This window comes from Bombina bombina, chromosome 7 (assembly GCF_027579735.1).
Source record: "Bombina bombina isolate aBomBom1 chromosome 7, aBomBom1.pri, whole genome shotgun sequence".
Classification (NCBI taxonomy): domain Eukaryota; kingdom Metazoa; phylum Chordata; class Amphibia; order Anura; family Bombinatoridae; genus Bombina; species Bombina bombina.
In genome coordinates this window covers 182,343,691-182,367,647 of record NC_069505.1, presented here as the reverse complement: position 1 = coordinate 182,367,647, position 23,957 = coordinate 182,343,691, and the positions used below count along the sequence as shown (strand labels likewise).

General features: G+C 41.3%; 1 protein-coding gene across 3 annotated transcripts in view; it reads left to right on the top strand.

Moving 5' to 3' along the window:
• Positions 1-23,957, top strand: part of INCENP (inner centromere protein) — a 133,551-nt gene that overhangs the window by 58,429 nt on the left and 51,165 nt on the right. For all 3 annotated transcript variants that reach the window (XM_053720460.1, XM_053720457.1, XM_053720458.1), the window contains exon 11: positions 10,972-11,081. In XM_053720460.1, the coding sequence (XP_053576435.1) occupies positions 10,972-11,081 (110 nt within the window). The remainder of the gene's footprint in view (positions 1-10,971; positions 11,082-23,957) is intronic.

The following is a 23,957-nucleotide window of genomic DNA, read 5'->3' as shown; positions in this document are numbered from 1 at the left end:
TTCACTGCTGTGTGGGAGAGGGAGGGGCCGTTTTTGGCGCTCTTTGCTACGCATCAAAAAATTCCAGTCAGCTACTTTTATATGTCCTGCATGATCCGGTTCATTTCTGACAGATCTCAGGGGTCTTCAAACTTCTTTGAAGGGAGGTAAATTCTCTCAGCAGAGCTGTGAGAATTCTTATAGTGACTGTGTATAAAAAACGTTGTTTTGTTTTCTTATGTACAAATTTAATTAGTGTTGTTTTTTACTAATGGGAACAAACCTTTGCTAAAAGTTGTGTTGTTTTAAAATTTGATGCAATAACTGTTTTTCAGTTCATTATTTCAACTGTCATTTAATCGTTAGTACCTCTTTGAGGCACAGTACGTTTTTTGCTAAAAAAGATTATAACCAAGTTGTAAGTTTTTTGCTAGTGTGTTAAACATGTCTGACTCAGAGGAAGATATCTGTGTCATTTGTTCCAATGCCAAGGTGGAGCCCAATAGAAATTTATGTACTAACTGTATTGATGCTACTTTAAATAAAAGTCAATCTGTACAATGTGAACAAATTTCACCAAACAGCGAGGGGAGAGTTATGCCGACTAACTCGCCTCACGCGACAGTACCTGCATCTCCCGCCCGGGAGGTGCGTGATATTTTGGCGCCTAGTACATCTGGGCGGCCATTACAGATAACATTACAAGATATGGCTACTGTTATGACTGAAGTTTTGTCTAAATTACCTGAACTAAGAGGCAAGCGTGATCACTCTGGGGTGAGAACAGAGTGCGCTGACAATGCTAGGGCCATGTCTGATACTGCGTCACAGCTCGCAGAGCATGAGGACGGAGAGCTTCATTCTGTGGGTGACGGTTCTGATCCAAACAGATTGGACTCAGATATTTCAAATTTTAAATTTAAATTGGAGAACCTCCGTGTACTACTAGGGGAGGTCTTAGCAGCTCTCAACGATTGTAACACTGTTGCAATACCAGAGAAACTGTGTAGGTTGGATAAATACTTTGCGGTACCGGCGAGTACTGACGTTTTTCCTATACCTAAGAGACTAACTGAAATTGTTACTAAGGAGTGGGATAGACCCGGTGTGCCGTTCTCACCCCCTCCAATATTTAGAAAGATGTTTCCAATAGACGCCACCACTCGGGACTTATGGCAAACGGTCCCCAAGGTGGAGGGAGCAGTTTCTACTTTAGCTAAGCGTACCACTATCCCGGTGGAGGATAGCTGTGCTTTCTCAGATCCAATGGATAAAAAATTAGAGGGTTACCTTAAGAAAATGTTTGTTCAACAAGGTTTTATATTACAACCCCTTGCATGTATCGCGCCGATTACGGCTGCGGCAGCATTTTGGATTGAGTCGCTGGAAGAGAACCTTAGTTCCTCTACGCTAGACGACATTACGGACAGGCTTAGAGTCCTTAAACTAGCTAATTCTTTCATTTCGGAGGCCGTAGTACATTTAACCAAACTTACGGCTAAGAACTCAGGATTCGCCATACAGGCACGCAGGGCACTGTGGCTAAAATCCTGGTCAGCTGATGTTACTTCTAAGTCCAAATTACTTAATATACCTTTCAAGGGGCAGTCCTTATTCGGGCCCGGTTTGAAAGAAATTATCGCTGACATTACGGGAGGTAAGGGCCACGCCCTACCTCAAGACAAGGCCAAAGCTAAGGCTAGACAGTCTAATTTTCGTCCCTTTCGGAATTTCAAAACAGGAGCAGCATCAACCTCCACTGCACCAAAACAGGAAGGAGCTGTTGCTCGTTACAGGCAAGGCTGGAAGCCTAACCAGTCCTGGAACAAAAGCAAGCAGGCCAGGAAACCTGCTGCTGCCCCAAAGACAGCATGAACCGAGAGCCCCCGATCCGGGACCGGATCTAGTAGGGGGCAGACTCTCTCTCTTCGCCCAGGCCTGGGCAAGAGATGTTCAGGATCCCTGGGCACTAGAGATCATATCTCAGGGATACCTTCTAGACTTCAAATTATCTCCCCCAAGAGGGAGATTTCATCTGTCAAGGTTGTCAACAAACCAGATAAAGAAAGAAGCGTTTCTACGCTGCGTACAAGATCTGTTAACAATGGGAGTGATCCATCCGGTTCCGTGGTCGGAACAAGGACAAGGGTTCTACTCAAACCTGTTTGTGGTTCCCAAAAAAGAGGGAACTTTCAGGCCAATCTTAGATTTAAAGACTCTAAACAAATTCCTAAGAGTTCCATCGTTCAAAATGGAAACTATTCGGACTATTTTACCCATGATCCAAGAGGGTCAGTTCATGACCACAGTGGATTTAAAGGATGCTTACCTTCACATACCGATCCACAAAGATCATCACCGGTATCTAAGGTTTGCCTTCTTAGACAGGCACTACCAGTTTGTAGCTCTTCCATTCGGATTGGCTACGGCTCCAAGAATCTTCACAAAGGTTCTGGGTGCCCTTCTAGCGGTACTAAGACCGCGAGGGATTTCGGTAGCTCCGTACCTAGACGACATTCTAATACAAGCTTCAAGCTTTCAAACTGCCAAGTCTCATACAGAGTTAGTTCTGGCATTTCTAAGGTCGCATGGATGGAAAGTGAACGAAAAGAAGAGTTCTCTCTTTCCTCTCACAAGAGTTCCATTCTTGGGGACTCTTATAGATTCTGTAGAAATGAAGATTTACCTGACAGAAGACAGGTTAACAAAACTTCAAAATGCATGCCGCGTCCTTCATTCCATTCAACACCCGTCAGTAGCTCAATGCATGGAGGTGATCGGCTTAATGGTAGCGGCAATGGACATAGTACCTTTTGCACGCCTACACCTCAGACCGCTGCAACTATGCATGCTAAGTCAGTGGAATGGGGATTACTCAGATTTGTCCCCTACTCTGAATCTGAATCAAGAGACCAGAAATTCTCTTCTATGGTGGCTTCATCGGCCACACCTGTCCAGGGGAATGCCATTCAGCAGGCCAGACTGGACAATTGTAACAACAGACGCCAGCCTACTAGGTTGGGGCGCTGTCTGGAATTCTCTGAAGGCTCAGGGACTATGGAATCAGGAGGAGAGTCTCCTTCCAATAAACATTCTGGAATTGAGAGCAGTTCTCAATGCCCTTCTGGCTTGGCCCCAGTTAATAACTCGGGGGTTCATCAGGTTTCAGTCGGACAACATCACGACTGTAGCTTACATCAACCATCAGGGAGGGACAAGAAGCTCCCTAGCAATGATGGAAGTATCAAAGATAATTCGCTGGGCAGAGTCTCACTCTTGCCACCTGTCAGCAATCCACATCCCGGGAGTGGAGAACTGGGAGGCGGATTTCTTGAGTCGCCAGACTCTTCATCCGGGGGAGTGGGAACTTCATCCGGAGGTCTTTGCCCAAATACTTCGACGTTGGGGCAAACCAGAGATAGATCTCATGGCGTCTCGCCAGAACGCCAAACTTCCTCGCTACGGGTCCAGATCCAGGGATCCGGGAGCAGTTCTGATAGATGCTTTGACAGCACCTTGGAACTTCAGGATGGCTTATGTGTTTCCACCCTTCCCGCTGCTTCCTCGATTGATTGCCAAAATCAAACAGGAGAGAGCATCAGTAATTCTAATAGCACCTGCTTGGCCACGCAGGACTTGGTATGCAGATCTAGTGGACATGTCATCCTGTCCGCCTTGGTCTCTACCTCTGAGACAGGACCTTCTGATACAGGGTCCATTCAAACATCAAAATCTAACTTCTCTGAAGCTGACTGCTTGGAAATTGAACGCTTGATTTTATCAAAACGTGGTTTTTCTGAGTCGGTTATTGATACCCTGATTCAGGCTAGGAAGCCTGTTACCAGAAGGATTTACCATAAAATATGGCGGAAATACCTATACTGGTGCGAATCCAAAGGTTACTCCTGGAGTAAGGTTAGGATCGCTAGGATATTGTCTTTTCTACAAGAAGGTTTAGAAAAGGGTTTATCAGCTAGTTCATTAAAGGGACAGATTTCAGCTCTGTCCATCTTGTTACACAGACGTCTGTCAGAAAATCCAGACGTCCAGTCCTTTTGTCAGGCTTTAGCTAGGATCAAGCCTGTGTTTAAAGCTGTTGCTCCACCATGGAGTTTAAACTTAGTTCTTAACGTTTTACAGGGTGTTCCGTTTGAACCCCTTCATTCCATTGATATAAAAATGTTATCTTGGAAAGTTCTGTTTTTAATGGCTATTTCCTCGGCTCGAAGAGTCTCTGAGTTATCAGCCTTACATTGTGATTCCCCTTATCTGATTTTTCACTCAGACAAGGTAGTTCTGCGTACTAAACCTGGGTTCTTACCTAAGGTAGTCACTAACAGGAACATCAATCAAGAGATTGTTGTCCCATCCTTGTGTCCAAATCCTTCTTCAAAGAAGGAACGTCTTTTACACAATCTGGATGTAGTTCGTGCCCTCAAGTTCTACTTGCAGGCAACTAAAGATTTTCGCCAAACTTCTTCCTTGTTTGTCGTTTACTCTGGACAGAGGAGAGGTCAAAAAGCTTCTGCTACCTCTCTCTCTTTTTGGCTTCGTAGCATAATACGTTTAGCCTATGAGACTGCTGGACAGCAGCCTCCTGAAAGAATTACAGCTCACTCCACTAGAGCTGTGGCTTCCACTTGGGCCTTTAAGAATGAGGCCTCTGTTGAACAGATTTGCAAGGCTGCAACTTGGTCTTCGCTTCATACTTTTTCCAAATTTTACAAATTTGACACTTTTGCTTCTTCGGAGGCTATTTTTGGGAGAAAGGTTCTTCAGGCAGTGGTTCCTTCTGTATAATGAGCCTGCCTATCCCTCCCGTCATCCGTGTACTTTTGCTTTGGTATTGGTATCCCAGAAGTAATGATGACCCGTGGACTGATCACACATAACAGAAGAAAACATAATTTATGCTTACCTGATAAATTCCTTTCTTCTGTTGTGTGATCAGTCCACGGCCCGCCCTGTTTTAAGGCAGGTAAATATCTTTTAAATTATACTCCAGTCACCACTTCACCCTTGGTTACTCCTTTCTCGTTGTTTCTTGGTCGAATGACTGGGACTGACGTAGAGGGGAGGAGCTATATGCAGCTCTGCTGGGTGAATCCTCTTGCATTTCCTGTTGGGGAGGAGTTATATCCCAGAAGTAATGATGACCCGTGGACTGATCACACAACAGAAGAAAGGAATTTATCAGGTAAGCATAAATTATGTTTTTTTTTTTATGGCAAACGGTTTTTACTTATACACATCATTTTTGAGACACTTTCAGGGGTTGTTACCCACATGGCTAGTATTATAACTCCTAGGAGTGTTTCTTTAGGCCTCACAGCACCAGAGTAAGGTGGGAGGGGCACATTTTGCGCCTCAGATGTGCAGTTAGATGGACTAGATCTTCAGGCTGTGTTCACATGGTGGCTCCTGCTACAATTTGAGGACCCATAAGAAGCTTTTTCCCCATAAATCAGACTCCTAAGGGAAGGTAGGGCCACAGCAGAGCTGTGGCAAGGTGCTAAATTTGTTTTAACCGGTCTGTTAGCTTACTATTGATCCGGTTTGGGCATTAAGGGGTTAATCGATTTATTTATTTTTTGCTAGCTGTGCAAACTTACCAATGCTTTAGGTACATACTGTGAAAATTTCAGAAAGTTTGGTGCTTTTTTCACGGTTTTGGAAAATTGTGTGCCTTTTTTTTTCTTAAAGGCACAGTAACTTTTTTTGCAAAGTGTGTTTTTGCTTGATTAATGTGATTTCTAAGCCTGTTTGTCTTACTATTAGTCTGTTTAAACATGTTTGTCACCAAGGAAAATTCTTGTTCAATGTGCTTAGAAGCCATGGTGGAACCCCCTCTCAAAATGTGTCCCACGTGTACTGATATGTCTATAAATTTTAAAGACCATATTGTTGCACTTAAAAATGTGGCCCAAGATGATTCTCAGACAGAAGGTAATGAGGTTAGCCCGTTGACCTGTCCCCCAAGTGTCATAACCAGTTACGCCCGCTCAAGCGACGCTTAGCACCTCTAGCGTGTCTAACTTTTACCTTACAAGATTTGGCAGCAGTTATGGATAATACCCTCTCAGTATTTTTATCTAAGCTGCCCGTGTTACCTGCCAAGCGTGATAGCTCTGTTTTAAGAACAGATTATGAGCATTCTGACACTTCAGTAGCCGTATCAGATATACACTCACAACGCTCTGAAATGGGGGCGAGGGATGTGCTGTCTGAGGGAGTAGTTTCCGATTCGGGAAAGGTTGCTCCTCAGACAGACTCAGATACGTTGTCCTTTAAATTTAAACTAGAACACCTCCGCTTATTACTCAAGGAGGTATTAGTTACTCTGGATGACTGTGACCCTTTGGTGGTCCCAGAGAAATTGTGTAAAATGGACAAGTACCTAGAAGTTCCTGTTTACACTGATGTGTTCTCGGTCCCTAAGAGGATTGCGGATATAGTAACTAGGGAGTGGGATAAACCAGGTATTCCGTTTGTTCCCCCTCCTGTTTTTAAGAAAATGTTCCCCATATCTGACACCACGCGGGACTTAAGGTGGAGGGGGCTGTTTCATCACTTGCTAAACGCACAACCGTACCAATTGAGGACAGTTGTGCTTTTAAAGACCCTATGGATAAAAAATTAGAGGGTTTACTTAAGAAAATTTTTGTTCAACAAGGTTTTCTTCAACCTATAGCGTGCATTGTTCCTGTAACTACTGCAGCTGCTTTCTGGTTCGAGGCGCTGGAAGATGCGCTCCAGACGGAGACCTCATATGAGGATATTATGGACCGAATTAAGGCTCTTAAGCTCGCTAATTCTTATGACAGATGCCGCTTTCCAACTAGCTAAGTTAGCGGCAAAGAATTCAGGTTTTGCCATTCTGGCGCGCAGGGCGCTATGGCTCAAGTCTTGATCGGCCGATGTGTCGTCAAAATCCAAACTGCTGAACAAAGGAAAGACCCTTTTCGGGCCTGAATTGAAAGAGATTATCTCAGAAATCACTGGGGGAAAAGGCCATGCTCTCCCTCAGGACAAATCCTTTAAGACAAAGAACAAACAAAATAATTTTCGTTCCTTTCGAAATTTCAGGAGCGGTCTCGCTTCATCCTCCCCTGCTGCGAAGCAAGAGGGTAACACTTCACAACCCAGGGCAGCCTGGAAACCTTACCAGGGCTGGAACAAGGGTAAACAGGCCAAGAAGCCTGCAGCTGCCCCCAAGACAGCATGAAGGGGTAGCCCCCGATCCGGGACCGGATCTAGTAGGGGGCAGACTCTCTCTCCTCGCTCAGGCCTGGACAAGAGACGTACACGATCCCTGGGCCTTAGAGATTGTATCCCAGGGATATCTTCTAGAATTCAAGGACTCTCCTCCAAGGGGAAGGTTCCATATTTCTCGTCTATCTACAGACACGACAAAGAAAGAGGTGTTCTTACGCTGTGTAGAAGACCTACATACAATGGGAGTGATCCACCCAGTTCCAATTGCGGAACAAGGGCTGGGGTTTTACTCAAACCTGTTTGTGGTTCCCAAAAAAGAAGGAACTTTCAGACCGATCCTGGATCTCAAAATTCTAAACAAATTCCTCAGAGTCCCATCATTCAAGATGGAGACCATTCGGACAATCTTACCTTTGATCCAGGAGGGTCAATATATGACTAACATGGATCTAAAGGATGCGTATTTACACACTCCTATCCACAAAGATCATCACCAGTTTCTCAGGTTCGCTTTTCTGGACAAGCATTATCAGTTTGTGGCTCTCCCTTTCGGGTTGGCCACTGCTCCCAGAATTTTCACAAAGGTGCTAGGGTCCCTCCTGGCGGTGCTAAGGCCGCGGGGCATAGCAGTGGCGCTTTATCTAGACATATTAATTCAGGCGTCGACTTTCCAAAGAGCCAAGTCTCACACGGAAATTGTAGTGGCCTTTCTGAGGTCTCACGGGTGGAAGGTGAACATCAGTTCTCTCTCCCCCCTCACAAGAGTTCCCTTCCTAGGATCACTAATAGACTCGGTAGAAATGAAAATATTTCTGGCGGAGGTCAGAATGTTAACTTTTAACTACTAATACAGTTGGACCAGGGGACCAGAGATTCTCTTCTCTGGTGGTTGTCTCAGGATCACCTGGCTCAGGGAATGTGTTTCCGCAGACCAGAGTGGATCATCGTAACGACCGACGCCAGTCTGTTGGGCTGGGGTGCAGTCTGGGACTCCCTGAAAGCTCAGGGCTTATGGTCTCGGGAAGAAGCTCTTCTCCCGATAAACATTCTGGAACTGAGGGCGATATTCAACGCTCTTCAGGCATGGCCTCAGCTAGCTGCGGCCAAATTCATCAGATTTCAGTCGGACAACATCACGACTGTAGCTTACATCAACCATCAAGGGGGGGAACAAGGAGTTCCCTAGCAATGATGGAAGTTACCAAAATAATCAGGTGGGCGGAGGATCACTCTTGCCACCTCTCAGCAATTCACATCCCAGGAGTAGACAACTGGGAAGCGGATTTTCTAAGTCAGACTTTTCATCCGGGGGAGTGGGAACGCCACCCTGAGGTATTTGCTCAGCTATGGGGCACTCCAGAATTGGATCTGATGGCGTCCCGTCAGAATGCCAAACTTCCTCTTTACGGGTCCAGGTCCCGGGATCCCCAGGCGCTGTTGATAGATGCTTTAGCAGCGCCTTGGTCGTTCAATCTGGCCTATGTGTTTCCTCTCCTTCCTCATCTGGTTGCCAGGATCAAGCAGGAGAGGGCGTCGGTGATTCTAATAGCGCCTGCGTAGCCACGCAGGACTTGGTATGCAGACCTAGTGGACATGTCATCCGTTCCACCTTGGACTCTGCAAATGAGGCAGGACCTTCTACTTCAAGGTCCTTTCAAACATCCAAATCTAATTTCTCTGAGTCTGACTGCTTGGAGATTGAACACCTAATTCTATCTAGGCGTGGTTTCTCTGAGTCTGTTATCGATACCCTGATTCAGGCTAGAAAGCCTGTCACCAGGAAAATCTACCATAAGATTTGGCAAAAATATCTTTGTTGGTGCGAATCCAAGGGTTACTCATGGAGTAAGTTTAGGATTCCCAGGATATTGTCCTTTCTCCAAGAAGGATTGGAGAAAGGATTATCATCTAGTTCCTTAAAAGGACAGATATCTGCTTTGTCCTTTTACACAAACGTCTGGCAGAGGTATCGGACGTTCAAGCATTTAGTCAGGCTTTAGTCAGAATCAAGCCGGTCTATAAACCTGTGGCTCCGCCATGGAGTCTGAATTTAGTTCTTTCAGTTCTGCAAGGGGTTCCGTTTGAACCCTTACATTCCATAGATATTAAACTTTTATCTTGGAAAGTTTTGTTTCTGGTAGCTATCTCTTCTGCTCAAAGAGTTTCAGAGTTATCTGCTTTGCATTGTGACTCACCTTATTTGGTGGTCCACGCAGATAAGGTAGTTTTGCGTACCAAACCCGGTTTTCTTACTCAGGTTGTGTCTAATAAGAATATTAATCAGGAAATTGTTGTTCCTTCTCAGTGTCCTAATCCTCCTTCGAAGAAGGAACGTCTGTTACACAATCTTGATGTGGTTCGTGCTTTAAAGTTCTATTTACAAGCAACTAAGGATTTCAGACAAACAACTTCATTGTCATCTATTCTGGTAAGAGGAGAGGTCAGAAGGTGACTGCTACCTCTTTCCTTTTGGCTGAAAAGCATTATCCGTCTGGCCTATGAGACTGCTGGCCAGCAGCCTCCTGAAACAATTGCTGCTCATTCTACCAGAGCAGTGGCTTCCACATGGGCTTTTAAAAATGAGGCTTCTGTTGAACAGATTTGTAAGGCAGCGACTTGGTCTTCGCTGCATACTTTTTCCAAATTTTACAATTTCGATACTTTTGCTTCTTTGGAGGCTATTTTTAGGGAGAGAGGTTTTACAAGCAGTGGTGCCTTCCGTTTTAAGGTTCCTGTCTTGTTCACTCACTTCATCCGTGTCCTAAAGCTTTGGAATTGGTATCCTACAAGTAAAGGATGAATTCATGGACTGGATACACCTTACAAGAGAAAACAGAATTTATTCTTACCTGATAAATTACTTTCTCTTGTGGTGTATCCAGTCCACGGCCCGCCCTGGCTCTTAGTCGGGTAGATTTTTAGTCTAAACTACAGTCACCACTGCACCCTATGGTTTCTCCTTTTTCTTCCTAACCTCCGGTCGAATGACTGGGGGGTGGAGCTAGAGGGGGAACTATATGGACAGTTCTGCGGTGTGCTCTCTTTGCCACTTCCTGTTAGGAAGGAGAATATCCCACAAGTAAAGGATGAATCCGTGGACTGGATACACCACAAGAGAGTAATTTATCAGGTAAGCATAAATTCTGTTTTTTGAGGTTATTTTGGCTTTCACTGACCCTTATTTATGTGTTAATGGGATGCTAGCCATTTTCTTTTGTATCTTTTGGGCTTTAAAATAGAGGCATGTCCCTATCCTCAGTAAATCCGTATTGGTTAGGGAGTGACCGGCATCATTAATCATCCTGTTGCAGGATATACAATTTTACCTTTTTTTTTTTTTTTTTTTTTGTTAACTTTTTTTTATATTCCTGGATTAGCGTCTTTGAGTCACATTTGTTGCACCCCCACCCCCCCATGCAAAAAGACCAACACAAATAAAATTTGTGGATAAATATAACCTGGTTGAGTAAAATACTGAATACAGTGCAATACCTTACTGAGTCAGTCCCATGACAGCTTTTTTGTTTTTTAAATATAACATTATTTTGGGGTTCTAAGTAAACTTTATTTTTCTCTCCCCATTTCTCATCAGATTGAGGTAAGAAACATGATTTATGCAGCCGTCACTGGTGTTGGTGGAGATTGGGTTTATATTTTCTGGGTGCTGAAAGGGTGTTGGCTTTTCATACTAAACCGTTGGGTTCACTGGGGTTTTACACTTGTGTGTAACTGATAATAAAGGCTATTTAATGTAATCATTTTCTCGCATCATATCAGGAAAAGGAACGTTTGAAGCAAGAAGCTCTGCGCAAAAAAGAGGAGACTGAGCTGTTGCGCAAACAAAAGGTGCAAGAAGAAAAAAAACGCAAGCAGGAGGAGCTTAAACTGTAAGTTGCCCCCTGGCTATACTGAACTAGCTCACATGTATCGCACCAACCAACACATATAGATGACCCCATTCCCTAAAATATATAGGGTCTTGTTACTGAAACATGGGGAGGAATTTTTTTTTTTGCCCATTGTTTTTACAGAAACAGTACAATACCCTAGAGATGCTTATGTGGTGCAGACTGATTTTGTTTCCTTTCCAGTAAAGCTGGCTTTGTTTAAAGTGACAGTCTACTTGAAAAATGTTTGATTAAAATAAAAAAATGTTATGCTTACCTGATAAATTATATTCTTTCCTGGCATGGAGAGTCCATGTTTCCATTCATTACTGTTGGGAAACCAATACCCAAGTCAGAGAGGTCACAGAATGGACAGGGAGAGAGAACAGTCATGAGGACCTAAATTGAAGGCACCACCGCTAGAAGAACCTTTCTCCCAAAAGAAGCCTCAGCTGAGGCAAACACTTGTAAAATTTTGAAAAATATGTAAGGACTAGAAGCATACATACGCTCATCTTGAAAGATTAGAAACCTTCAGGCGCGTACGCGAAAAATGCCGCAGTCCACAGCCTAGTGGCGAGAAGTGGATGTAAAAATGTCAAGGTGGGGAAAAACTCCTGCGCAAGTAATGAGCTGTTGAGAGAGCTCGAAAGTAGAAAAAATCTAGCGGTCTGACTAGGACATATGAAGACAGACTTGTACATAATAGATACCCTCTGCTACTGTAATAGTGTGTGAGATTGCGCTGCCATAACATTTGCCCCAAACAGGAAAAAAGCATGTCAAAGTGACCGGGAGCTAAAAGCTTTTCCCTAAAGTGTAATAAAAAGGGAAAGTATCTGATGTACTGTGTGGGGTCCCCGGTCCTTATCCTTGTGTTATTTGATCGGGCAAACAGTCTTACAATACACCCCCCCCCCCCACCTTTTAACAACCTTTTATCTCAATAAGAGAATAAATTCACCACTATATATATATATATATATATATATATATATATATATATATATATATATATATATATATATATATATATATATATATATATATATATATAAAAATATATATATAAATATATATATAAATATATATATAAATAAATATATAAATAAATATATAAATAAATAATCAGGCCCATTAGTGTCCACTTGATCCATTAATCGCCCCTTTCCCTTTGTGAGGTAATAGGTTCCCAACTGGTCACTAATCTGTTGTCTCAGAAAAATCCTTAGTAAGAGGGGGAAAAATGGGGTTTACCTCAGAGGTTCATTGCTGTGATGCAGACACAGCCTTCCAGGTCTGACCGCTTAATCCAAACTTCTAACAGGGAAGGAAAGCAGTGTAACACTAGTTGCCAGGTGTGGTGTTGGCACAGATTGTTGGAGGAGGACAGAAGTTCTCTGCGACTTCCAACAGCTACCAATACTCTTTCTAAAGAGGTTTTTATGGACACAGCTTTAACCCCAGTACTATATTAAAAGGGAAGCTACCCATTAATGGACCATTTTCTTCAGAGCACAGTCTTCACTTCCTCCTAGTTATAGAGGGTTAAAGGCAAAGAATGACTGGGTAGTGGCAGGATACTTAAGCTCTGGCTGCTGTGTTTTGCCTCCTGTTGGCCAAGCTGTAAATTTCACAACGGGAATGTATGGAATTGTGGACTCTCCATTCCATTGAAAAGAAAATCCCTTTATTACCCATTCCCCAGTTTTGCTTAAAGTGAAAGTAAAGTTTTTCTTAGTTCAATGCATTTTTTAACATATAATGTGACCAACATCCTAGTCGCTAACTTTGTTTTTTCATAATACCATTGCTTTCAAATAAATCTTATCTTTATTCAGACCCTTTTTTCGCAGCTTCCTCCTCCCCCTCGCATTCTTCCGGCTTTGTCTCTGTAAATGAGTTATGCGCTCCTAACCGCTGTTAGCGTAACTAAGCGTGCACGTTCTCGATCTGTAGAACTATGCGCATGCGCAATTCTACCATCTACACTCCGATGCATTATATCAATGAATCACTTTAGCCATTCAGCAGTGCACTCTGTTCTGTAATATCGGACTGAGAAGCATAGCGTCTTTCATAGAATCCCCTATAGACCACAACGAGCAAATTTGATTATTATTGTTAAGCAATATACTAGAAACTGATTAAGTATAAATAATATGTAATATATATATCCAATATTATTCATTATAATTTGATATCAATAAGGAATTTGATAACAATCTCTTTATTTGCCTTTTTTATTATTATTTTTTAAAGATTGAAATCTATTAATAAATCTATTGGCATTGTATATATTTTTATCTTGGTGTTTGCACAAGGCTGTACATGTATTTTAAAACTATTTGTTATTTATTTTCATTTTATTATAAATTACAAGACTAATATATAAGAAGAAGAGGGGAGCGCAAGAAAAAGGCTATTTCTTTAAAATGTATAAAATAAATATAAACTTTATTATATACAATTAATATCGATTACATTTTAAAGCATGGATACATGTGTGTAGCTAAACTGAGAATATATGAATAATAAAAACACTGATACATTTATAGACACAGAGAAACAGAACAATATCACTGATGGTGGCAATGCAATTGTGAAATAATGAACATTCTATAGCGGATCCATGTAGCTATTATAACACACTGTATATATGATCAAACTATGAATAAATTAGATTTGGTAAAAGTAATAAATGAAAACCATTATATCAATTATATTAATAATATATAAGAAGAAGAGGGGAGCGCAAGAAAAAGGCTATTTCTTTACAATGGATAAAATAAATCTAAACTTTGTTTTATTAGCTTGCAATTTGGTTTACTTGATATCAGCAATAATTAATATTTTATAGAAAAAAACAGGATGCAGATTAATAACATTGCTTTGCTTCAAGACTAATGATGTTTGCAAAATAAAAAGCTGATAATCAAAGGCATTCTATATTATAGTCTATAGTCAAGGCAAAAAAATATAAATCTTTGTGAAATCGTTTATTTCTTAGAAAGAGATTGTTCATTGTTATCATAAAAAGTAAATTCATTGCTTAGAGCAAGTAATAAACAATGTTTTGCTAAGAATTAAAACTTTTTAAAAAAGAGTTATTGCTTTTTTCTTGAGTAGAATAATAACAAATAGCTGTTCTTATCAGCATTTCATTTTGAAATATTCGTTAGTATTGATAAAAAGGAAAGTGATTTATCTGCACCCTTTGATTTTTAGCAATGAAGTTAAAATTTTCTTACAAGCAAAGGATGCATATAAAACAAAATGCTTTGCATCAATACTAACAATGTTTGCAAAATGTAACTCTGATAAGAAAAGGCATTCTATATTAGTCTACTCAAGAAAAAACAAAATATATATTTGTAAACTCATTTCTTTCTTACACAGCAATTGTTTGTTCCTTGTTATCAGAAACTGGTAATTATTGCTTAGAGCAACTAATAAAGAAAGTCTTGCTAATAAAGATAAGATTATAAAAAAGATTTATTGATTTTTGCTTGAGTAGAATACTATGGAAGTGCTGTTCTTATCAGCATTTCATTTTGAACACTTCGTTAGGATTGAGAAAAAGGAATGTGATTTATCTGCATCCTTTGTTATTCAGCCATGAATTTAAAATGTATTACAAGCCAAGAATGCCGATAGAGCAAATTGCTTTGCATCAATAACAATGTTTGCAAAATCTAACGCTAATAAAAGCCATTCTATATTAGTCTACTCAAGAAAAATACTATAAATCTTTGTAAACTCATTTCTTTCTTCTCAAGAGTTTGAGTTTGTTCCTTGTTATCAGAAACTGGTAATTCATTGCTTAGAGCAAGTAATAAAGATTTTTTTTAGCTAAGAAAAGAATTTAAAAAAGATTTATTGTTTTTTTCTGGAGTAGACTAATATGCTGTTCTTATGAGCTTTTCATTTTGAAATGTTCGTTAGTATTGATAGAAAGTAATGTGATTTATCTGCATCCTTTGTTTTTCATGAATGAAATTAAAATTTCTTAGAAGCAAAGGATGCTGATAAAGCAGATTGCTTAGCATAAATAATAATGTGCATAATAAAAGTAAATCTACATTATTCAGGTCAATCTCAAACGAAAAAATTGTTTTAAATGCTTTTCTTTCTTAGCAAAGCAATCTGTATTCATTAAAAGGATGCAGAGAAAAAAACATTGCTTTGCATTAGTAATAACAGTTTTAAAAATCGAAATCAGAAAAGAAATGGAATTATATATTATAGTCAAGTCAACCAAAAATGAACTATATATTTTGAGAACTTTTATTTCTAAGCTTGCAATTTTATTTCATTATAATCAGCAAATGATTAAGTTTCTTTAACAAATCAGGATGCAGATAAATTATATTGTTTTGCATCGATACTAACAATGTTTGCAAAATGAAATGCTGTTACTAAAAGACATTATAGTCAAGTAAAAAATAAATTAATATTTGTAAAATCGTTTCATTCTTAGCAAGAGATTATTTGTTCCTTGTTATGAGAAACATTTAATTCATTGTTCAGAGCAAGTAATAAAGAATCTCTCGCTCAGACAGAAAAGATTGTAGAAATAGTTATTTTTTGAGTGACTAGACTATAATATAGAATAACTGTTATTAGCAGCATTCAATGTTGAAAACTTCGTTAGTATGGATGTAAAATAATGTAATTTGTATTCATGATTTTCTTTTTATAGTTTTAACAAGAGATAAGTTATATAAAGATATGAACAAAAGAAAAATTCCAAAATCTTTATTGCTTTTTAGGATGAGTTGAATATAATATAGAAATACTTTTATTTTCAGCATTTCATTTCGGTAACATATTTATTATTTATTTAAATCTATGTTATGTTCTACATACCTTTCTTTTCAGAAAATATCAATTAATTGCTAATATAAAAAGACTAAATTATGTTACAATAAAAAAAGGAAACTTTGCGTATGCAATTCTTAGTTTTAAGAGATAAATCAATTGATTTTTATTTCCTTTAGAGATTATGAACAGTTCTGAATGAAATTTTAAAATTTTTATCAAATTTATTTTCATATCTTTAGGATTATATATTATAGGAAGAAAAAAAAATGATATAAGTAATTTAAACGTGTATATATATAGAGATTGATATAAATGAAGATATTAAATGAATTATATTTACAAAGAATGAACTCATAAATGACACTTGCGCTAATCTATCATGTATTTGAAATAATACATCTTATTTAAAAGTTAGTATTCTATTAAATTAATTGCGATTAATATCAAATTCTTTTATAAACATTATTGTTGCTTATTAAAGTATGATAATACTTATTTTGTGCTCGTTAGTATATATACATAAATTATTATGAATATAGAATTACGGAATGTCAGAAATAGAAGCTTTGATTCAGTTGACGATCAATATTGAACTATGGCTCACAGTGCGCATGCGGTAGATGTGAACGCGCAAATCTTGTGGCATAGAGGTTTATCTCTAACGCATGCGCAATAGAGGAAGTGGGTGTCTTCAATTCCGAAAGAGACGCCAGTGGGGGACCCAATCCGTTAGATACGGATGATAACGTCACGATTGAACGAAAAAATTTTTTTATGCGGGTGGAGGAGCGAGGGTAGACGACGGCACAATAAATAAGTATATTACAAATGTGAAAAATGTTTCTAAAAAAATGATGAATGAAACTATACTTTATTTTTAATATACTTTTAAGTGGTAGCGAACTGTCTGTTTGACTTTACTTTCACTTTAACCAATACTGTTAATATTACCTCTTTGCAGACTACATCTTATCTGTGCTTTTTACAAACTTGCATTTTAGCCAGTGATTATTTATTTTAAAAGATACAATGAGTCCACAGATTTCATCCTTGTGGGATATCGCCTCCTGCTCAGCAGGAGGAGGCAAAGAGCACCACAGCAGAGCTGTGTGTGTATAGCTCCTCCCTTCTCCTCCCACTCCAGTCATTTTCTTTGCCTTTGTTAGTGATAGGAAGAGGTAAAGTGAGGTGTTTAGTTTCTTCAATCAAGAGTTTATTTTTAAAATGGTACCAGTGAGTGCTATTTTTCTATAGGGTGTAGCCATATTCCTTGTCAGCCTCTAGAGCTACAGGTGGCTTTAAAGCAATGGGAACTGGTGGGACTTAAACTTCACTGCGCCTCCCATACTACTGCGGCCCTTCTGGTGATGATGCTCTTAGCAGATATTAACTAAGGCCTTTCTGTGTCCACAGACCTACAGGAGGGAGAAGACCTCTTGATCCTGTGAGATGTCATGCTGTCGCTCAGCATAGAGGTAAGTGCAGTCTTTATTTTTCTGGGCCACTTGCTATCTAGAAATGGCTGTACTTTAATCTGTTGGGGAAAACATAGACTCTCTGGGAATGGCTTTCCTGGTTAACAGAGTGTGGGGTTGTCGTGTCATGTCAACGGACACTGTAGTTTATTATTTTCACATGTCTGGAAATGAACTGTTACTGTGAGGGCTCCCTATAGGTCACTGCCTGATGTTTTACTGGAGATTCCGGTTCATGGCTGTGTGTTTTTTGGGTTCTTTGCCAGACTTTCAAGTGGTGACAAACGCATGTTACGGCAAGCATACAAGTTTGAAAATTGTTTGTACTGTTCTGCTATGCAGGGTTACGACGCTCCTCCTTGGATGGCTTAGGTGACGCCCACGAAGGGCGGGGCTTCTTTTGGCACACAGGCTCGGAAAATAGCCGCGCATTGTACATTCACTTCCGGAAAGCCTGTCTGTAGGAGCTGTTGCTAGTGACGCCAAGACCGCATGGTTGCGAGTTTAGCAGGCGGTCTTGGGCGTTGTAGGATCGATCCGGACTTGTGTCTGAGAGTGGTCGGTGGACCATGGGGGCAGGTAGGCGCCTCAGCAGAGCTGTTGAGGCGAGGTGCTGATACATATTAGAAATCGTCTAGCTGATTTACACTAAAAACGTAACGGATTGTTAGACGGTTCATTTTTAAACACCCTATTTCTCCAACATAGGTGTGTCCGGTCCACGGCGTCATCCTTACTTGTGGGATATTCTCTTCCCCAACAGGAAATGGCAAAGAGCCCAGCAAAGCTGGTCACATGATCCCTCCTAGGCTCCGCCTACCCCAGTCATTCTCTTTGCCGTTGTACAGGCAACATCTCCACGGAGATGGCTTAGAGTTTTTTAGTGTTTAACTGTAGTTTTTATTATTCAATCAAGAGTTTGTTATTTTGAAATAGTGCTGGTATGTACTATTTACTCAGAAACAGAAAAGAGATGAAGATTTCTGTTTGTATGAGGAAAATGATTTTAGCAACCGTCACTAAAATCCATGGCTGTTCCACACAGGACTGTTGAGAGCAATTAACTTCAGTTGGGGGAACAGTGAGCAGTCTCTTGCTGCTTGAGGTATGACACATTCTAACAAGACGATGTAATGCTGGAAGCTGTCATTTTCCCTATGGGATCCGGTAAGCCATGTTTATTAAGATCGTAAATAAGGGCTTCACAAGGGCTTTTTAAGACTGTAGACTTTTTCTGGGCTAAATCGATTCATTATTAACACATATTTAGCCTTGAGGAATCATTTATTCTGGGTATTTTGATATAATAATATCGGCAGGCACTGTTTTAGACACCTTATTCTTTAGGGGCTTTCCCAAATCATAGGCAGAGCCTCATTTTCGCGCCGGTGTTGCGCACTTGTTTTTGAGAGGCATGACATGCAGTCGCATGTGAGAGGAGCTCTGATACTTAGAAAAGACTTTCTGAAGGCGTCATTTGGTATCGTATTCCCCTTTGGGGCTTGGTTGGGTCTCAGCAAAGCAGATACCAGGGACTGTAAAGGGGTTAAAGTTAAAAACGGCTCCGGTTCCGTTATTTTAAGGGTTAAAGCTTCCAAATTTGGTGTGCAATACTTTTAAGGCTTTAAGACACTGGTGAAAATTTGGTGAATTTTGAACAATTCCTTCATGTTTTTTCGCAATTGCAGTAATAAAGTGTGTTCAGTTTAAAATTTAAAGTGACAGTAACGGTTTTATTTTAAAACGTTTTTTTGTACTTTGTTATCAAGTTTATGCCTGTTTAACATGTCTGAACTACCAGATAGACTGTGTTCTGAATGTGGGGAAGCCAGAATTCCCATTCATTTAAATAAATGTGATTTATGTGACAATGATGCCCAAGATGATTCCTCAAGTGAGGGGAGTAAGCATGGTACTGCATCATTCCCTCCTTCGTCTACACGAGTCTTGCCCACTCAGGAAGCCCCTAGTACATCTAGCGCGCCAATACTCCTTACTATGCAACAATTAACGGCTGTAATGGATAATTCTGTCAAAAACATTTTAGCCAAAATGAACACTTATCAGCGTAAGCGCGACTGCTCTGTTTTAGATACTGAAGAGCATGATGACGCTGATAATAATGGTTCTGAAGGGCCCCTAACCCAGTCTGATGGGGCCAGGGAGGTTTTGTCTGAGGGAGAAATTACTGATTCAGGGAACATTTCTCAACAAGCTGAACCTGATGTGATTACGTTTAAATTTAAGTTGGAACATCTCCGCATTCTGCTTAAGGAGGTATTATCCACTCTGGATGATTGTGACAAGTTGGTCATCCCAGAGAAACTATGTAAAATGGACAAGTTCCTTGAGGTCCCGGGGCTCCCAGAAGCTTTTCCTATACCCAAGCGGGTGGCGGACATTGTTAATAAAGAATGGGAAAGGCCCGGTATTCCTTTCGTCCCTCCCCCCATATTTAAAAAATTGTTTCCTATGGTCGACCCCAGAAAGGACTTATGGCAGACAGTCCCCAAGGTCGAGGGAGCGGTTTCCACTTTAAACAAACGCACCACTATACCCATAGAGGATAGTTGTGCTTTCAAAGATCCTATGGATAAAAAATTAGAAGGTTTACTTAAAAAGATGTTTGTTCAGCAGGGTTACCTTCTACAACCAATTTCATGCATTGTCCCTGTAGCTACAGCCGCATGTTTCTGGTTCGATGAGCTGATAAAGGCGGTCGATAGTGATTCTCCTCCTTATGAGGAGATTATGGACAGAATCAATGCTCTCAAATTGGCTAATTCTTTCACCCTAGACGCCACTTTGCAATTGGCTAGGTTAGCGGCTAAGAATTCTGGGTATGCTATTGTGGCGCGCAGAGCGCTTTGGTTGAAATCTTGGTCAGCTGATGCGTCTTCCAAGAACAAGCTACTTAACATTCCTTTCAAGGGGAAAACGCTGTTTGGCCCTGACTTGAAAGATTATCTCTGATATCACTGGGGGTAAGGGCCACGCCCTTCCTCAGGATCGGCCTTTCAAGGCAAAAAATAAACCTAATTTTCGTCCCTTTCGTAGAAATGGACCAGCCCAAAGTGCTACGTCCTCTAAGCAAGAGGGTAATACTTCTCAAGCCAAGCCAGCTTGGAGACCAATGCAAGGCTGGAACAAGGGAAAGCAGGCCAAGAAACCTGCCACTGCTACCAAGACAGCATGAAATGTTGGCCCCCGATCCGGGACCGGATCTGGTGGGGGGCAGACTCTCTCTCTTCGCTCAGGCTTGGGCAAGAGATGTTCTGGATCCTTGGGCGCTAGAAATAGTCTCCCAAGGTTATCTTCTGGAATTCAAGGGGCTTCCCCCAAGGGGGAGGTTCCACAGGTCTCAGTTGTCTTCAGACCACATAAAAAGACAGGCATTCTTACATTGTGTAGAAGACCTGTTAAAAATGGGAGTGATTCATCCTGTTCCATTAAGAGAACAAGGGATGGGGTTCTACTCCAATCTGTTCATAGTTCCCAAAAAAGAGGGAACGTTCAGACCAATCTTAGATCTCAAGATCTTAAACAAGTTTCTCAAGGTTCCATCGTTCAAGATGGAAACCATTCGAACTATTCTTCCTTCCATCCAGGAAGGTCAATTCATGACCACAGTGGATTTAAAGGATGCGTATCTACATATTCCTATCCACAAGGAACATCATCGGTTCCTAAGGTTCGCATTCCTGGACAAGCATTACCAGTTCGTGGCGCTTCCTTTCGGATTAGCCACTGCTCCAAGGATTTTCACAAAGGTACTAGGGTCCCTTCTAGCTGTGCTAAGACCAAGGGGCATTGCTGTAGTACCTTACTTGGACGACATTCTGATTCAAGCGTCGTCCCTTCCTCAAGCAAAGGCTCACACGGACATTGTCCTGGCCTTTCTCAGATCTCACGGATGGAAAGTGAACGTGGAAAAGAGTTCTCTATCTCCGTCAACAAGGGTTCCCTTCTTGGGAACAATAATAGACTCCTTAGAAATGAGGATTTTTCTGACAGAGGCCAGAAAAACAAAACTTCTAGACTCTTGTCGGATACTTCATTCCGTTCCTCTTCCTTCCATAGCGCAGTGCATGGAAGTGATCGGTTTGATGGTAGCGGCAATGGACATAGTTCCTTTTGCGCGCATTCATCTAAGACCATTACAACTGTGCATGCTCAGTCAGTGGAATGGGGACTATACAGACTTGTCTCCGAAGATACAAGTAAATCAGAGGACCAGAGACTCACTCCGTTGGTGGCTGTCCCTGGACAACCTGTCACAAGGGATGACATTCCGCAGACCGGAGTGGGTCATCGTCACGACCGACGCCAGTCTGATGGGCTGGGGCGCGGTCTGGGGATCCCTGAAAGCTCAGGGTCTTTGGTCTCGGGAAGAATCTCTTCTACCGATAAATATTCTGGAACTGAGAGCGATATTCAATGCTCTCAAGGCTTGGCCTCAGCTAGCGAGGGCCAAGTTCATACGGTTTCAATCAGACAACATGACAACTGTTGCGTACATCAACCATCAGGGGGGAACAAGGAGTTCCCTAGCGATGGAAGAAGTGACCAAAATCATTCTATGGGCGGAGTCTCACTCCTGCCACCTGTCTGCTATCCACATCCCAGGAGTGGAAAATTGGGAAGTGGATTTTCTGAGTCGTCAGACATTGCATCCGGGGGAGTGGGAACTCCATCCGGAAATCTTTGCCCAAGTCACTCAGCTGTGGGGCATTCCAGACATGGATCTGATGGCCTCTCGTCAGAACTTCAAAGTTCCTTGCTACGGGTCCAGATCCAGGGATCCCAAGGCGGCTCTAGTGGATGCACTAGTAGCACCTTGGACCTTCAAACTAGCTTATGTGTTCCCGCCGTTTCCTCTCATCCCCAGGCTGGTAGCCAGGATCAATCAGGAGAGGGCGTCGGTGATCTTGATAGCTCCTGCGTGGCCACGCAGGACTTGGTATGCAGATCTGGTGAATATGTCATCGGCTCCACCTTGGAAGCTACCTTTGAGACGAGACCTTCTTGTTCAGGGTCCGTTCGAACATCCGAATCTGGTTTCACTCCAGCTGACTGCTTGGAGATTGAACGCTTGATCTTATCGAAGCGAGGGTTCTCAGATTCTGTTATCGATACTCTTGTTCAGGCCAGAAAGCCTGTAACTAGAAAGATTTACCACAAAATTTGGAAAAAATATATCTGTTGGTGTGAATCTAAAGGATTCCCTTGGGACAAGGTTAAGATTCATAAGATTCTATCCTTCCTTCAAGAAGGATTGGAAAAAGGATTATCTGCTAGTTCCCTGAAGGGACAGATTTCTGCCTTGTCTGTGTTACTTCACAAAAAGCTGGCAGCTGTGCCAGATGTTCAAGCCTTTGTTCAGGCTCTGGTTAGAATTAAGCCTGTTTACAAACCTTTGACTCCTCCTTGGAGTCTCAACTTAGTTCTTTCAGTTCTTCAGGGGGTTCCGTTTGAACCCTTACATTCCGTTGATATTAAGTTATTATCTTGGAAAGTTTTGTTTTTAGTTGCAATTTCTTCTGCTAGAAGAGTTTCAGAATTATCTGCTCTGCAGTGTTCTCCTCCTTATCTGGTGTTCCATGCAGATAAGGTGGTTTTACGTACTAAACCTGGTTTTCTTCCAAAAGTTGTTTCTAACAAAAACATTAACCAGGAGATTATCGTACCTTCTCTGTGTCCGAAACCAGTTTCAAAGAAGGAACGTTTGTTGCACAATTTGGATGTTGTTCGCGCTCTAAAATTCTATTTAGATGCTACAAAGGATTTTAGACAAACATCTTCCTTGTTTGTTGTTTATTCCGGTAAAAGGAGAGGTCAAAAAGCAACTTCTACCTCTCTCTTTTTGGATTAAAAGCATCATCAGATTGGCTTACGAGACTGCCGGACGGCAGCCTCCCGAAAGAATCACGGCTCATTCCACTAGGGCTGTGGCTTCCACATGGGCCTTCAAGAACGAGGCTTCTGTTGATCAGATATGTAGGGCAGCGACTTGGTCTTCACTGCACACTTTTACCAAATTTTACAAGTTTGATACTTTTGCTTCTTCTGAGGCTATTTTTGGGAGAAAGGTTTTGCAAGCCGTGGTGCCTTCCATTTAGGTGACCTGATTTGCTCCCTCCCTTCATCCGTGTCCTAAAGCTTTGGTATTGGTTCCCACAAGTAAGGATGACGCCGTGGACCGGACACACCTATGTTGGAGAAAACAGAATTTATGTTTACCTGATAAATTACTTTCTCCAACGGTGTGTCCGGTCCACGGCCCGCCCTGGTTTTTTTAATCAGGTCTGATAATTTATTTTCTTTAACTACAGTCACCACGGTACCATATGGTTTCTCCTATGCAAATATTCCTCCTTAACGTCGGTCGAATGACTGGGGTAGGCGGAGCCTAGGAGGGATCATGTGACCAGCTTTGCTGGGCTCTTTGCCATTTCCTGTTGGGGAAGAGAATATCCCACAAGTAAGGATGACGCCGTGGACCGGACACACCGTTGGAGAAAGTAATTTATCAGGTAAACATAAATTCTGTTTTTTTGTCAGGATCTGATATACTACA